The sequence below is a fragment of the Eupeodes corollae genome, chromosome 3 (genome assembly GCF_945859685.1).
Source record: "Eupeodes corollae chromosome 3, idEupCoro1.1, whole genome shotgun sequence".
NCBI lineage: Eukaryota > Metazoa > Arthropoda > Insecta > Diptera > Syrphidae > Eupeodes > Eupeodes corollae.
The window spans coordinates 10006799-10020240 of record NC_079149.1 but is presented as its reverse complement, the minus strand read 5'-3'; the positions used below and the strand labels follow the sequence as shown (position 1 = coordinate 10020240).

Here is a 13442-nt window from a genome sequence, read left to right as displayed (position 1 = left end):
CTTCAGCTTACGAGTTCAACCATAGGAATTCAATGCATGCTATCACAATGGAGCTTCGACTTCACGTTTCATTTGACAATCGTAAGGAAAAGAACGTAATGTGACTCCAAACAGAAGCTCTAGTTCAATTATCTGAACATTTGCTTTGTCTGACAGCTCAACAGTTGTAAAAAAATTTCAACAAGCAAAATATTTGCTCTTTGGAGGGATGAAATAATAGAAATGTCATTCAAAGCAACCTCGAAGCAGGCCCACCGTAACGCAGACGAAGCCGAAGCTGAAGCGTGTTTGTGATTCAGCCATTAAGCTGTCAAAACAACGCAACATATCTGTTAGGTTAAACAATACATTTCGTACGTCAATGTCAATGAATCGTTTGCTGCAACCCATACTGGCAGCCTTGTCCGTTTGGCTTTACGCCTTTCAATTATTTTTAATGGGGAAATGTTAAAGGACTTGAAAGTATCTAGTACCTGATTTGCCAAAAAAAATTACCTTCCAATTAAGGCAACTTTAATAGAAAGTTAGTCAAGAAAAATCTCCCTAACTATCAAGTCAAGTCTACTTTTATCAAAATGACAGCTAATAATGTTTTTTCGTTCAACTCAAAGCTGAACTTTATTACTCTTTGATTTATTTATTTTCTGCACAACTTTATTTAATGCTTTCTGTAAATGGGTTCCTTGTCAATTCGAAAAAGAAATAACTAATATTTGACGGACCAGTGGCTTGCCTGAGGAGTGTTTTGAAAACAGTAATTTTGTTGGAACTTTTTGTACTATGAACTTAAAGTAGAGATTTTGCGAAGTAAAGTTCTGAATTCGAAATTCATGACGCTCGAAAAATACCTAGTTGCCTTGGTCAAAATGTACGTTCTAAGAATGAAGTTGACTACAAAAGAAGTCCCTTATGTTGGCTGAACCTGCCCAATGACACTTCCAATATGACATTTCTAAAATGGCACTTCTGTCATTAGCAGCTGTTATTTTTTCTCAAAATAAAAATAAAAATATGAGTTTTGAAATCGAAAAAAACTAGATTTATCACGGAAGTAGCTTAAACAGCTTATAATAACCAATGGGAATCCCTCCAAAAGCAAATTTATTTTGTTTGTTGACTTTTTTACAGCTGTTGAGCTGTCAGACAAAGCAAATGTTCAGCAAATTTGAACTAGAGCTTCCGTTTAGAGTCACATTACCTAACATTACGTTATTTTCTTACGATTGTCAAACGAAACGTGGGTCGAAGCTACATAGTGATAGCATTCATTAAATTCCTATGGCTGAACTCGTAAACGTCAGCCGAAGCTGAAGCGTGTTTGTGTTTCAGCCACAACTTTTGGAAGTGGTTGGGGATATATTATACCATACCCTATCATATCATATACCATACAAAATATTTCACTAGATTATAACAACGAATTAAGTACACGACTGGGTCACACGAATTTGTTCCTATATTCAAAGAGCCTGTTCAAAAATAGTACCTTTCTTCTTAGATTTAATAAATAAAGTTTATCATACTTGAAACAAATATTTAAATCGGTTCATTAGGACATTAGAAAGTTTTAAAACAATAAAACGCTTCTATGAAAAACTTTTGGCCCAATACTGAACAATATATATTTTTAAAGAAGCCAAGTTAAACTTCAAACATTTTATGGAAAATTTCATTAAAATCTGTTCTTGAGTTCTTGAGAGAATTTTTATTTTTAACACGACGATGTCTCGAATTGCCATATAGATCATATTGTCACAAGTAAAAATAAATGTCAAAAAATTATGACAAAGCAGAATTGTGGTGGAGAGCTCAATTGGCAACACTGTCACTGATTTGATTTTGTTCTTTTTATTCGTTGTTAAACTAATTCATAAAGGAAGGCAATACACAAAAAGTGGAACTATTTCATTATTGCTCCCTTTAAACATGTTATAGTCTCCATAAGGTTCTTCATATTTAATACAAAAAAAGTTAGGAGTACGTCTTGAAACATGCCTTTTGTATATCAATTACGTTTGGAGTATTTTTCATTAAAAATTGTGGAATATAAATCTCGAATAGATTCTGATTTTTATCTAAAATAAAGATTAAGTGCGCAACTGGATCGTAATAATATGCTTTTTTATTTGGAGTCAAGTGTTTGATATTTTACAACAGGATCGACAGCAGGGCCGTTTACAGAATAACTAAAGAGCTGACCGGTACACACAGCTCAAAGCAACACCTGGTAAAAGAAGTAGACGGTATTGTGATAAGTTCGGTGGAAGCGCAAGTCAGAAGGTGGAAAGAACACCGATACCTTCTGAAGCGCCTGAAGAAACTAATCCCCGAATTCGCAGCGGATCTCCCAGTAAAGATGAGATCGTTGCCGGAATAAAAGCACTAAAGAACAACAAAGCGGTAGGACTTGTTGGAATTCCCGCAGAGCTTTTACAAGCAGCACCAACGTCATCAAGCAAACTGCTTCATCCGCTTATAAAAGAAGCTTGGACTACCGAAAGCTTTCCCCATAAGTGGAAGAAGAGAATTATCGTCGAGATCTCCAAAAGGAGATTTTACAAAGTGCGAAAACTGGAGAGGAATTGGCGTTCTACCAGCCGTTGCCAAAATAGTAGCAAAAGTTATACTGGAACGCATCAGAGAACACCTTGACGCTTCACTCGATGCCGAACAAGCAGGATTCCGCGCTGGATCCTCCTGTATTGATCATATTAACACCCTGCGGATTATTATTGAACAATGCGTAGAATATTGATCACCACTACACCTGCTGTTCATCGACTTCGAGAAGGCCTTTGATACCGTTAACAGGGAGTATATCTGGTTAGCTTTGCGGAGGAGAGGCATCCCAGAAAAACTAATTGCTATTACCAAAGCAGCATATGATGGATCCAAGTGTCACGTTTTGCACGATGGAAGGTTGTCAGATGATTTTAAAATCCGAAGCGGAGTCAGACAGGGCTGTATTCTGTCACCAATATTGTTTTTGTTGGTGATAAGCGATGTATTGCGCTCAGCTCTGTCAGGTAGCGGAGGGATCCAATGGACTTTAACATCCTATTTAAAGCACTTGGATTACGTGGATGATGTTTGCTTACTCTCTCATAGGATTATGGATCTCCATCAAATGACAACAAGTGTGGAGAGAGAAGCAAAAGTTGTGGGCCTGAAAATAAATTCCGGCAAAACGGAACCCGACCATCTTCTCAAATAAATATTTTCTCGAAACCGGTGGCAATATTGATGAGCTTTCAATACCTTGGAAGCAAGCATCGTTGCCATCGAAGGCGGAACCGAATAAGACGGCAAAGCAAAAGCGGCGTTTGGTATGCTGTTAAAAATCTAGAGGAATAACTCTATCAGCTTAAGAACAAATCTAAAAATGTAAGCCATAATTCGCATTTTTTAAAAGAAAATTTTAGCCAATATATTTTCGAATACACGTTTCACGACTTTAATTTTTTAACACAAAGATTAGAAACTTCTTAGAGTCTGTACAAAAATATGAAAAATTAAAATTTTGAAGTTTCTTCAATTTTGTCCATAATGTTTGTAATCTTAAACATAAAGTTGCAACAACTTGGAACAATATTTAGAAAAAAGCAAACAAACCTAAAATAAACTTTAAAAAAATTAGTTTTCGCAAAGAGTGCGCTAGGTCAAAATCGGTTTTTGGGGTCTAAGCCCATATTAGCTTATATTTTGCACCAAAAAAATACAAATTTAGAACAATGTGGACAAGATTAGAAGTTAAAGCTCCTTCGGCAATAACTCTTTAGGGTTAATATCCGGTGATTTCGGTGGCCATGTGATGACTTGTAATCTATCTCTGCAGTAATTCCGCCAAAGCCTGAATGTGTGCTTAGGCTCATTGTCCTGTTAAAATACAAATCCTTGACCAATAAATTTTAATTCAGGGATCACAGCGTTTTCTCCAAAAATCTTCTTGTACTACTCCTCCTTGTTCGTTTATCCAATACCGTGAGTCAAATCTAAAACTTCACTTCAAGAGAAACTTCCCAAAACCATCACAGAACCACCTCCATGCCTTACGTTAGACACCATACAATCGGAAAGTCGAACTTAACTCGTCCAAATAGTCCAGTATCTCTTAGGCTACGTTTGACCATTGTCAATGACAGCAGCTTGTCCCGAGTTGTATTTCTTTTGGAACTTATTTTTGATGCTGTTTTGCTCCTGTTTCGTTTGCCTGGTATTACTATTAGCAGATTTATAAGAGTGACGAACGTTTTCCAATCGTGGTTTCCATAATTTTTTCATTTTGAACTAGATATTTAATTAATAGATGAAGAATCTCAAATAAATGCTTATGACTTTCAAGCGTGGCTTTTATATAAAAAAGGTTCAAAATCGAGTCTACGAAGTGATACAAAATTAGTGAACCAACAGATTTTTTAGCTCGTATTTCAGCTTTGACCTCGTAAATGTTTTACGGATTTACTTTTTAAATGTACATAAATCTATTGCAGATAAATCACAAATAATTTTTGAGCTTATACGTCCTGGAAACTTGCTCTTTAAGATTTTCATCGTAACGTCTGTGGTTTACCAGGGTCGTTTTTTATGTAAAGACATTTTATTACTTCTTAAAAAAATGTCTGGATATTACAGTTTACCCTTAGAAATATCTTAACTCTAAGGGAAGAAATTGAAACCTTTTGCCACTGGCACTAAATTCTTCTAATTTCGAATGAATTTGAAAAAGATTTTAAAACAAAACTGTGTTATTTTATTATTTTCAGAGCAGCAAAAGATGGCCTCTTAGATTTACTCAAAGAAGCAACGCGAAAAGATGCCAATACAAAAGATGACGATGGAATGACACCGGTGCTATGGGCAGCTTTTGAAGGCCGTTTAGATGCCCTTCGTTTATTAGCTGGAAGAGGGTAAATTTCCAATAAAATAACTTATTTCAAAATCTTCCATATAAAGCTAAATTTCTTTCCATACAGGGGTGATCCCGATAAATGTGATCAATTTGGAAATACTGCCCTCCATCTGGCTTCGGCTAAAGGTCACATGCATTGTGTTGATTTTCTCCTAAAATTCGGAGTCAACATTTACGCCTTGGATATTGACAAACACAGTGCTAAAGATCTGGCTGCCATCAATAATCGAGATGAAATATTGAGATTTCTAGATGCGGCTACAGCTAATTTGGAAGCATCGGATAGGTAAGTTCTTAGCGCCTTACCAGCCTTACCAACCTTCCCTTTCACTGATGGTGTTTATATTTTGTTTTAGAAAAAAGGCTAAGACCATGAAAGAAATCGCTGAGAAGAATTGTGAAAAACGCATCAAGGAATATCTGAAACGCCAGCAAAAAACCGAACAAGAATACGAAAATATGAAACCGAAACCATCGACAATGTTAGCAGCTATTAAACACAAAATTTGGTCAAGTCAGGGTAACCTGAATAAAACGCCCAAAGAACCAATTAACGGTGCTAAATTTAGTGATCTTGTGGGTGGATCTATATCGAGTAGAGTCGGAGCGGTGCAGAAGAAAGTTCTTGTCTCGAAGATGAAAAATCAGAGCCGAGATCGAGACCGAGAAAATGATGCCACATTCAAAATCGGTGAAATCGAATCGGATGGAAAGAGGACCATAACCTCCCTGACTGGACTTCAGCGTGATTCGGAAGTTCTTTATGTTGGAACATTCAGTTCGAATGAAGATTCCGGCAAAAGAGGCAAACTTACCGATGTCTTTGATATGGAGGCAAATAGTGACACCGAACGGGAAACTCCACGCATCGGCTACGGAACTTTATCGAGATCATTTTCACAGCCAGATTTTCTGGCTGCGCAGCACGATGATGAAGCATGCAATGATATTCTCTTGCAACGGCCAACTGGCCTATTCGATAGACCGATGCTGGGCAGTATTGCCTTCAGGCGATCGGTGACAGCTGCTCTGAGTCAACTGCATCCCGAAGCGTCGTCTATTGATTCGTCGAATTCTGCTAACACATCTCGGAAGATTGGAACACTTGGGAAATCAAGGTTGGTAAAGTCACGGTCGTTCTTAAACATATCGGACTCTGATTCCGAAGGTGCTTGCTTCAGTGACGATGACGACCAAGAGGACTCGGGTAGTCCCATTCAGAGATTTTTAGCCGTCTGGGGTTTGGATGAATATTTGGCAGTGTAAGTTACAAAATTACATATGATTTTTTTATAATTCTGTTTATTTGAAAATATTTCAACAGATTTCATAAACAACAAATTGATTTGGATACTTTAATGCTTTTGACTGAGGCAGATCTTAAGTCTCTTGGACTTCCTCTGGGACCATTCAGAAAGTTAACTTTTGCCATTCAAGAACGACGCAATGCTCTCGCCAATCCAGGACCAATTCAAGATAGTCGCTTATAAGACAAACAATATCCTTAAAATTATGTCTAAGCTTCCATTTTACAGTTTTTGAAAGAATCATAAATAATAAAAAAGATATAATTTCCTTCCTTAAAGATTTTATTTTCAAAAGATTTGGACCTGTTTAAACAGGGTACAAAAACTTTTTTTTTGATTTTATTTATTTATATTTACAAATAATTTAGACTAAATCGAAAGGTTATTAATAAGAAAAAATATGATTTTATTGAGCACATATTTGGTTATTCTGTGCTAGTGGTGGTCCAGGTTATCTTCTTTGGTATTCAAAATATGGCACAGCTGATGACATTGGCAATGAATTTTTCAATGTCTCACGAATTTCTTTATTAAATGAATAAACTATGGTCCAGGACCAGATAAATAAACCTGCAAAAGAAATTAGTAATTCATTGTTGATATTGTAATAAATAAATTGCAAAGGTTGTCAAAATTACAAATGTCAGAAATTATAAAATGTCTACCCTCATGTGTCAGAATTTAAATTGACAACAAGAATTGGGTTATGACATTTGAAAGAGTCTATTTAAAAATGGCTACACTTACGTGTCAAAAATAAATTTGACAACTTGAAGTGGGATATGACATTTGAAAGAGTTAATTTGACACAAAATGTTGTACTTTTGAAGAAAATCATGAAAAAAAAACACATTTCTTATAACTTACCAACAATTAATGCATAAATCACTGATATTATAATCATTTCTATCTTGAATATTACTACAGCGAAAGCAATAGTTGTTATAACAAGAGGTGTTACGATAATAAGTCCAATCGCTCTTATAACAATCCAAGGCAATATCAAATAATGCGTTTTCTAAAGGGAACATTTAAAGAATGAAAACAAAATAATTTTTAGTAAAGATCTGTTGATTTTATATTTTATTTTATTTTAAAAAGATGAATTTAATAATGGATTATCAAGAAATATTAAATTTTTGAAAATTACCAGGAGCCTAAAATTACGAACACAGACTATTGGAACATCTAATAATTTTGACAGATCTGTCAGTAATTTGACAATAGCTGTCAGTGAAAAATTGTCTACTCACACGATCAGCAGGTTGTTTGTCAAATCTGTATATTTTCTTTATTAGATATTCTAGCTAAAATGGTTTTGCGAACGTGAAATAAGCTAATGAAATATATACCAATAACATCTAACAATTGTCAGAAACACTTCTACAATGGCTGTTTTGATATTGTCACTGACAAATTGTAAGATTGAAAAATCTGATAACAGTGTAAGGTCGGTCTTAAGGTGATTAAAATATTAACTCGTAAATAACTTCATCGATTTGAGTTAATGCATTTTATTGATCTAGAAAATATAATTTTTCAAACATTTATTGAAAGTTTAGAAGCACCAAAACAAACTTTTTAAGTTGTTTTGACGTTTCTCTACTCATAAAAAAAAAAGAATAAAGCTATCGACTTCAAATACATTTTCTTTAAAACTCAATTTTTTAATAATTTCAAGATCGTAGAAAAATGTATTCAGCGCTTAAACTCGTTCTACTCTTAAATTCCGTTCAAAATTTTGAAACTGGTTTTCAAATATAAGATATGGAAAAAAACATATTTTTTAAACCTAAAACAAAAATTAAGAGTTTTTGGTCATCAAATATTATAAACATGTCGGGCAATAAATTATTTTTCAAAACTTCAGGGCCTTGTTGCTCAAGGGATCCAAAATTGTCTTTATGTAAAATAACTGGGAACAGCAAAAATGTTCAGGAATTGAATACTCCTTTATTTTGCTGTGTGTTTAAGAATGACAGCCCAAAAAGGAGTCGTCTTTTAGCTTTCCACATTTTAATGTTTTTGAAAGCAGTATGGGAACGTCGTGGACGAATATAACTAAAACCCTTTCGAAAGAGAAAGATAATGTCTAGAGAATGCACTTGATTTCTTTCAATGCTTATTAAGGAGCATCTACAGATCATTTGTTAATACTTGGACGCTAAAAAGTGGAAATTATCAAAGGGCGTTTTCTGTGACACGTTTTTGAAATGGTTTGATTGAAAGTCTAAATCCAAAGTGTGTCCAATCTCTCCATTTTTGGGAAAGAATATGAAAATTTATACCATAGAGAAGTAATTGAGGGCCTCGTAAAGGGTTTAACAAATACCCTTTTTAATGAAGATAAACGGATTTTTCTACAGAATTTTTGCTTAGACAAATAAAGGCAAGTAAACACAAAAATGCTTTGGGGTCAACTACGTCTTAGAGAAACTTAAAATTTGTTCTCGGGAATTCCATATTTTAATCATTAAGATTATTTTTTGTGGTCAGAATTAGAGAACGTGCCTAAAAGACTTTCTACGGGATTTTTTCAATTCTAAAGACAGAGTAAGGAGATGACATTAAAGCTTAGGTTGGTCATTTTGAATGAAACTACATTTTTAACTAAGCTAATATTATGGCCAGTTAAATTAAACAACAATGACTTCGAAATATTATATAGTTCTTGTCTAATGGTATTTAAGTCCCTTAAAGGAACTTATGGAACAACAAGGTATAAGAGCTTGTTTAGAAAAAAATTGGTTCACTATAGTTCCTGTGATAAATTAAAATCAAAAAACTGATTACACTTCTCGAGCAATAAAATCAATAAATATTTTTAAAACTGAAAAAAAACAATAATTTTAGGAAATTTCATACAAATCTATTGGGCTGTTTTTGAGAGTATTCCCGATTTTTGACTAAAAAACCTATTTTTTTCTTTTTTAACTTCAAGGAGGAACATTTCTCTACGTTTCAAGGTCCCTAGAGTCGAAATAAAAGCTTTTTAGAATGATGTCTGTGCGTGCGTGTGTACGTACGTTCGCGACGTTTTTAAGGCAGAAAGATGCAAAAAGGGGTCTCAAGAAAATTGTGTGGGTGGTTTTTTTCCCATAGCAGTTTGAAAAAATGGTGAACATTTTAGTTAACATTCAATATCTTGCGAACCAAAAACACTAGAGACTTGAATTAAATTTTATATAACAAATTGTAACGTGATATCAAAGAAGAATATTTTTTGAAAAAAATCCATTTAAATTTTTTTTTATAAATCAAAAAAAAAACTGAAAAAAAAAATTTTACGACTAAAATATGATTTCATCTCCAAAACAATTTTGTGCAACGAAGAATAACGTTTTTGGCATCTGATAAAATTTTGAGAAAAATCGAGTTGACAGTTTTTTTTATAAAAAATAAAAAATCTAAAAAAAACATTACTCAAAGTTAGTAAAAATTGAATATCGATTCAAATATCTTTTCAAAAACTTGAAATTTAGGCTTCAAATTTGTTTTTACTTATAAGAAATACTGTTTTTAACATTTTGAAAAATCTTGAGAAATATCGAATTGACAGTTCTTTTTACAAAAAATAAAAACCTAAATAAAATTAAAAAAAAGTTGGTAAAAATTGATTTTCGACTCAAATATCTTTTAAAAACTTTGAGATATTGGCTTTAATTTACTTTTATCTTTCAAAAAATATTGTTGTCAACATTCAGTTACATTTTGAAAAAAATCGAATTGACAGTTTTTTTACAAAAAATTTAAAACCGAAAAAAAATTAACGAAAGTTGGTAAAAAATGATTTTCGAATCAAATATCTTTTAAAAACTTTGAGACAATAGCTTTTAACTAATTTTTTCTTATAAGAGATATTATTTTCAACATTAGGACATTTTGAGAAAAATCGAATTGACAGTTTTTTTTACAAAAAATAAAAACCTAAAAAAAATGTATAAAAGTTGGTAAAAATTGATTTTCGACTCAAATATCTTTTCAAAAAAATATTGTTGTTAAAATTCAGTCAAATTTTGAAAAAAATCTAAGTGACAGTTTTTGGTACACAAAATTACAAACCTAAAAAGCATTAAACAAAAGTTGGTAAAAATTGATTTTCGGCTCAAATATCTTTTCAAAAATTTTAAATATTGGCTTCAAACTTATTTAATTTCACAGAAAATTTTGTTTTCGATATTCAGTAAATTTTATATAAAAATCCAATAGTTCGTTTTTTCATAAAAAATTAAATCTACATAAAATAGTACGCAAATTAGGTAAAAATTGATACGAGTACATATGGACAAACTTTTAAGCAAGACAATTTGACAGACGAGATGGAAGTTATCATTGTGGGTCGCATCCCAGCCTCTTTTTTATTAATGATTTTAATAATTTAAATCGCGTTGTACCAACTCCAAAAAGGCGGATGGTTTATAAAATAAGTTTCAACCCAATGAGCCTAAGAAACGAAGAATTTAGAAAAAAATATAGATTTTCGAAAGAGAATATTATATAAATAATTGGAATTATCCGTTCGGACCTCAGCAGCGCCAATGGCTGCAATAAGATATAGGGGACGGAACGAGGTAAGTTTGTACTAAATGTTCGAACCAGTCCATACCTTTTATGATTTGTTTATAGGTTTAACACGATGGAGCAGACATCCACGTATTTAGCCAACCTGCGCTTAGCCAAATTTGTAAGCGAGTGACAAGAGCATTAGCTACCAAAATACCTTTGTTCATTTAAATGTCAACTTCTATTTTGGACCAGCTAAGAACTATGAACAAGTTTGCTGAAATACGGGAGTTTCCAGAGGTGGTTGGGGACATTTAAAAGTACCCACATAAGAATCCCAAAAGTAGGAAACACATCAGGCCATTACTATACAAACGCAAAAGTGTACTTCTTGCTGAATATCGAAGTAGCATAAGACGAATCCCTAAAAATTAGTGACATTTTTTGCCGCTGGAGAAGTACCACTTATGGTTCACAAATTTTTAGGGAAAGCAGAACTAAACAAAGATTTCATGATGGGGAGTTCAATGATAGTCTGCTTGGGGATAGTGGTTACCCTTCTACTAATATCTTCTTCACCCCGTTTTGAATCCACGAACGGATGCTAAAATAAGATTCAATATATCTCATATAGCTACACGAAACACGGTGGAAAGATGCTTTGGCTACTGGAAGCAAAGATTCCGCATTTTGTTACCAGCTATGAAAATGCCAAAATAACTATTATAGCCTTAGCAGTTCTTCATAACTAGGCAAATTTTTATATTTGATTTGTTATGACAAACAGTTGATTTGATAGACAGATAAATGGAATAGATTGTCCCATTTTGACATATAAGCATTATATAACTAAAATTCATAGCAGAATTTTGTATAAGTGGGAATTTTCGCAACGTTACATGGAGTCCATATAAATCCTTATACACAGCATAGCTATTCATCTGTTTAGTGAATTCTTTAAAATAAGACTGTCTATATCTAAGTACTGAACAATTATGATACCATCCAATTTCCAAATAATTTGTAAACTACAAATTATACTATTTTTGACATCTTGTATTTTTTTCAGGGGAAACATAATTTTTGATTTTTTAAGGAAATTGGGTATTAGATAGTTATCAGTGCAGGTCACATTTCGGAAAAATTGAAAATATAAATTGATTTATCAAACTCAACTTTCTTTTATCGAAAGTCTTCTAAAATCCTCATATTGTCTTTCCGTAAAATATCTTTTTAAGATTAGTGAGAATGTAGGGATGAATGTTGACTTTACTGAAATCTTGGGTTTTTAAAATGAAGAGTTAAAAAAACGGTAAGTATCGTTTTTCAAAATAATCTACTTTGTTTGAAAAAACAATATGAGTATACATAAATTATTATTTATACACACTTACCAATGTTATTCCACCGATTACTAATGCACACAGAAAAATATCGAATAAATGTACAATTAACAAAAGTACTTGTTGAATATAATAAGTTCCTGGGAAAACACAATAAAATAAAATATTAAAAAACAATATCAACATTATTATAAATTGCACTAAAAACTTACTTAAAGAAATATTATACATTTCTATTAGCATAGCATCGGGATTGTTGTAAAAAATCTGTTTTAATGTTACACAAATTAAACAAATTAAAACTATAATATTTAGCCAACCGTGAAACAATGCAGCTGTGCGGAGGCTTAAACAAAAGCATCCCCTTTTGTTTGAAGCCATATCGTTTTTTAAAACTAGATTTTTTGAGAAGATCTTTAAAAATGATTTTTGTTAGTTTATATTTATTTTATTTTATAATTTCGATATACGATTATCAATTTTTACACGATCAAAATTGCAATGAACTTGAACTTGTAATAATTTAAAAATAATAAACAACAATTGTGGAATTATTACGCCTTAGAAAAGTATCTTACCATAACATTTTACTATAAATTTATTTAAATGAATTACATTACACTTTTGCATTATAAAAAATAGGGTTGCCATAGTTGATGATACAATATTAATTGCGAATGAAGTGCAAAATATTTTAAATCTATTTGAGCTTAATTTGAAAGTACATCATACGTAATAGAAGAATCAATAAAGATAAAACCAGTAGGACGTTCATAAACGCAAATAGTTGGCATCACTTAAAATGTCAATTGTTCATTATTGCAAAGTTGGATAAACTGATGCGCAAATATAAAAAATAGCGTTACGAATTTTCTTGATAACTTTAAAGCAAATGCGATTTGGAGCAAAAATGGCGGAAAAAGACAAAAAAAGTATTTGATAAAATTCTAAATTGTTTATCAACTTCCCATAGGAAGTTATTGTAATGGGTCCGATTTGTCAAATTGAAAATTTTGACATTTCTTGACGTTTCAAGGTCCTTAGAGTCTAAATAAAAGATTTTTAGAAAGATGTCCGTACGTTCGCAACGTTTTTTTTGTCGTCCATAGCTCAAGAACCAGTAGAGATATCGACTTCAAATAAATGTTAATATACAGATAATAAGGCAGAAAGATGCCGAAAGGGCTCTCAAAAAAATTGCGTGGGTGGTTTTTTTACCATAGCAGTTTGAAAAAAAGGTGAACATTTTGGTTAACCCTAAATATCTTACGAACCAAAAACGCTAGAGACTTAAATTAAATTGTATATAATATATTGTAACGTGATTCCAAAGAAGTATATTTTTTGAAAAACAAACATTTAACGGTTTTTTTATAAATC

General features: G+C 32.4%; 2 protein-coding genes across 2 annotated transcripts in view; one reads left to right on the top strand and one right to left on the bottom strand.

Moving 5' to 3' along the window:
• LOC129952430 (pre-mRNA splicing regulator USH1G) overlaps positions 1-6487 on the top strand; it is a 104015-nt gene extending 97528 nt beyond the window's left edge. Inside the window, exons 2-5 of the mRNA XM_056064999.1 lie at positions 4764-4907; positions 4974-5195; positions 5266-6171; positions 6234-6487. Coding sequence (XP_055920974.1) covers positions 4764-4907; positions 4974-5195; positions 5266-6171; positions 6234-6399 — 1438 coding nt within the window. The 3' untranslated portion in view covers positions 6400-6487. The remainder of the gene's footprint in view (positions 1-4763; positions 4908-4973; positions 5196-5265; positions 6172-6233) is intronic.
• On the bottom strand, positions 6481-12608 carry LOC129952435 (uncharacterized). The gene is made up of 4 exons (XM_056065008.1): positions 12275-12608; positions 12114-12202; positions 7084-7234; positions 6481-6786 (listed from the first exon to the last, which is right to left on the bottom strand). The coding sequence occupies exons 1-4, from the start codon at positions 12441-12443 to the stop codon at positions 6668-6670; spliced, it is 528 nt and encodes a 175-aa protein (XP_055920983.1). The 5' UTR covers positions 12444-12608; the 3' UTR covers positions 6481-6667.
• Positions 12609-13442: the final 834 nt, after the last annotated feature.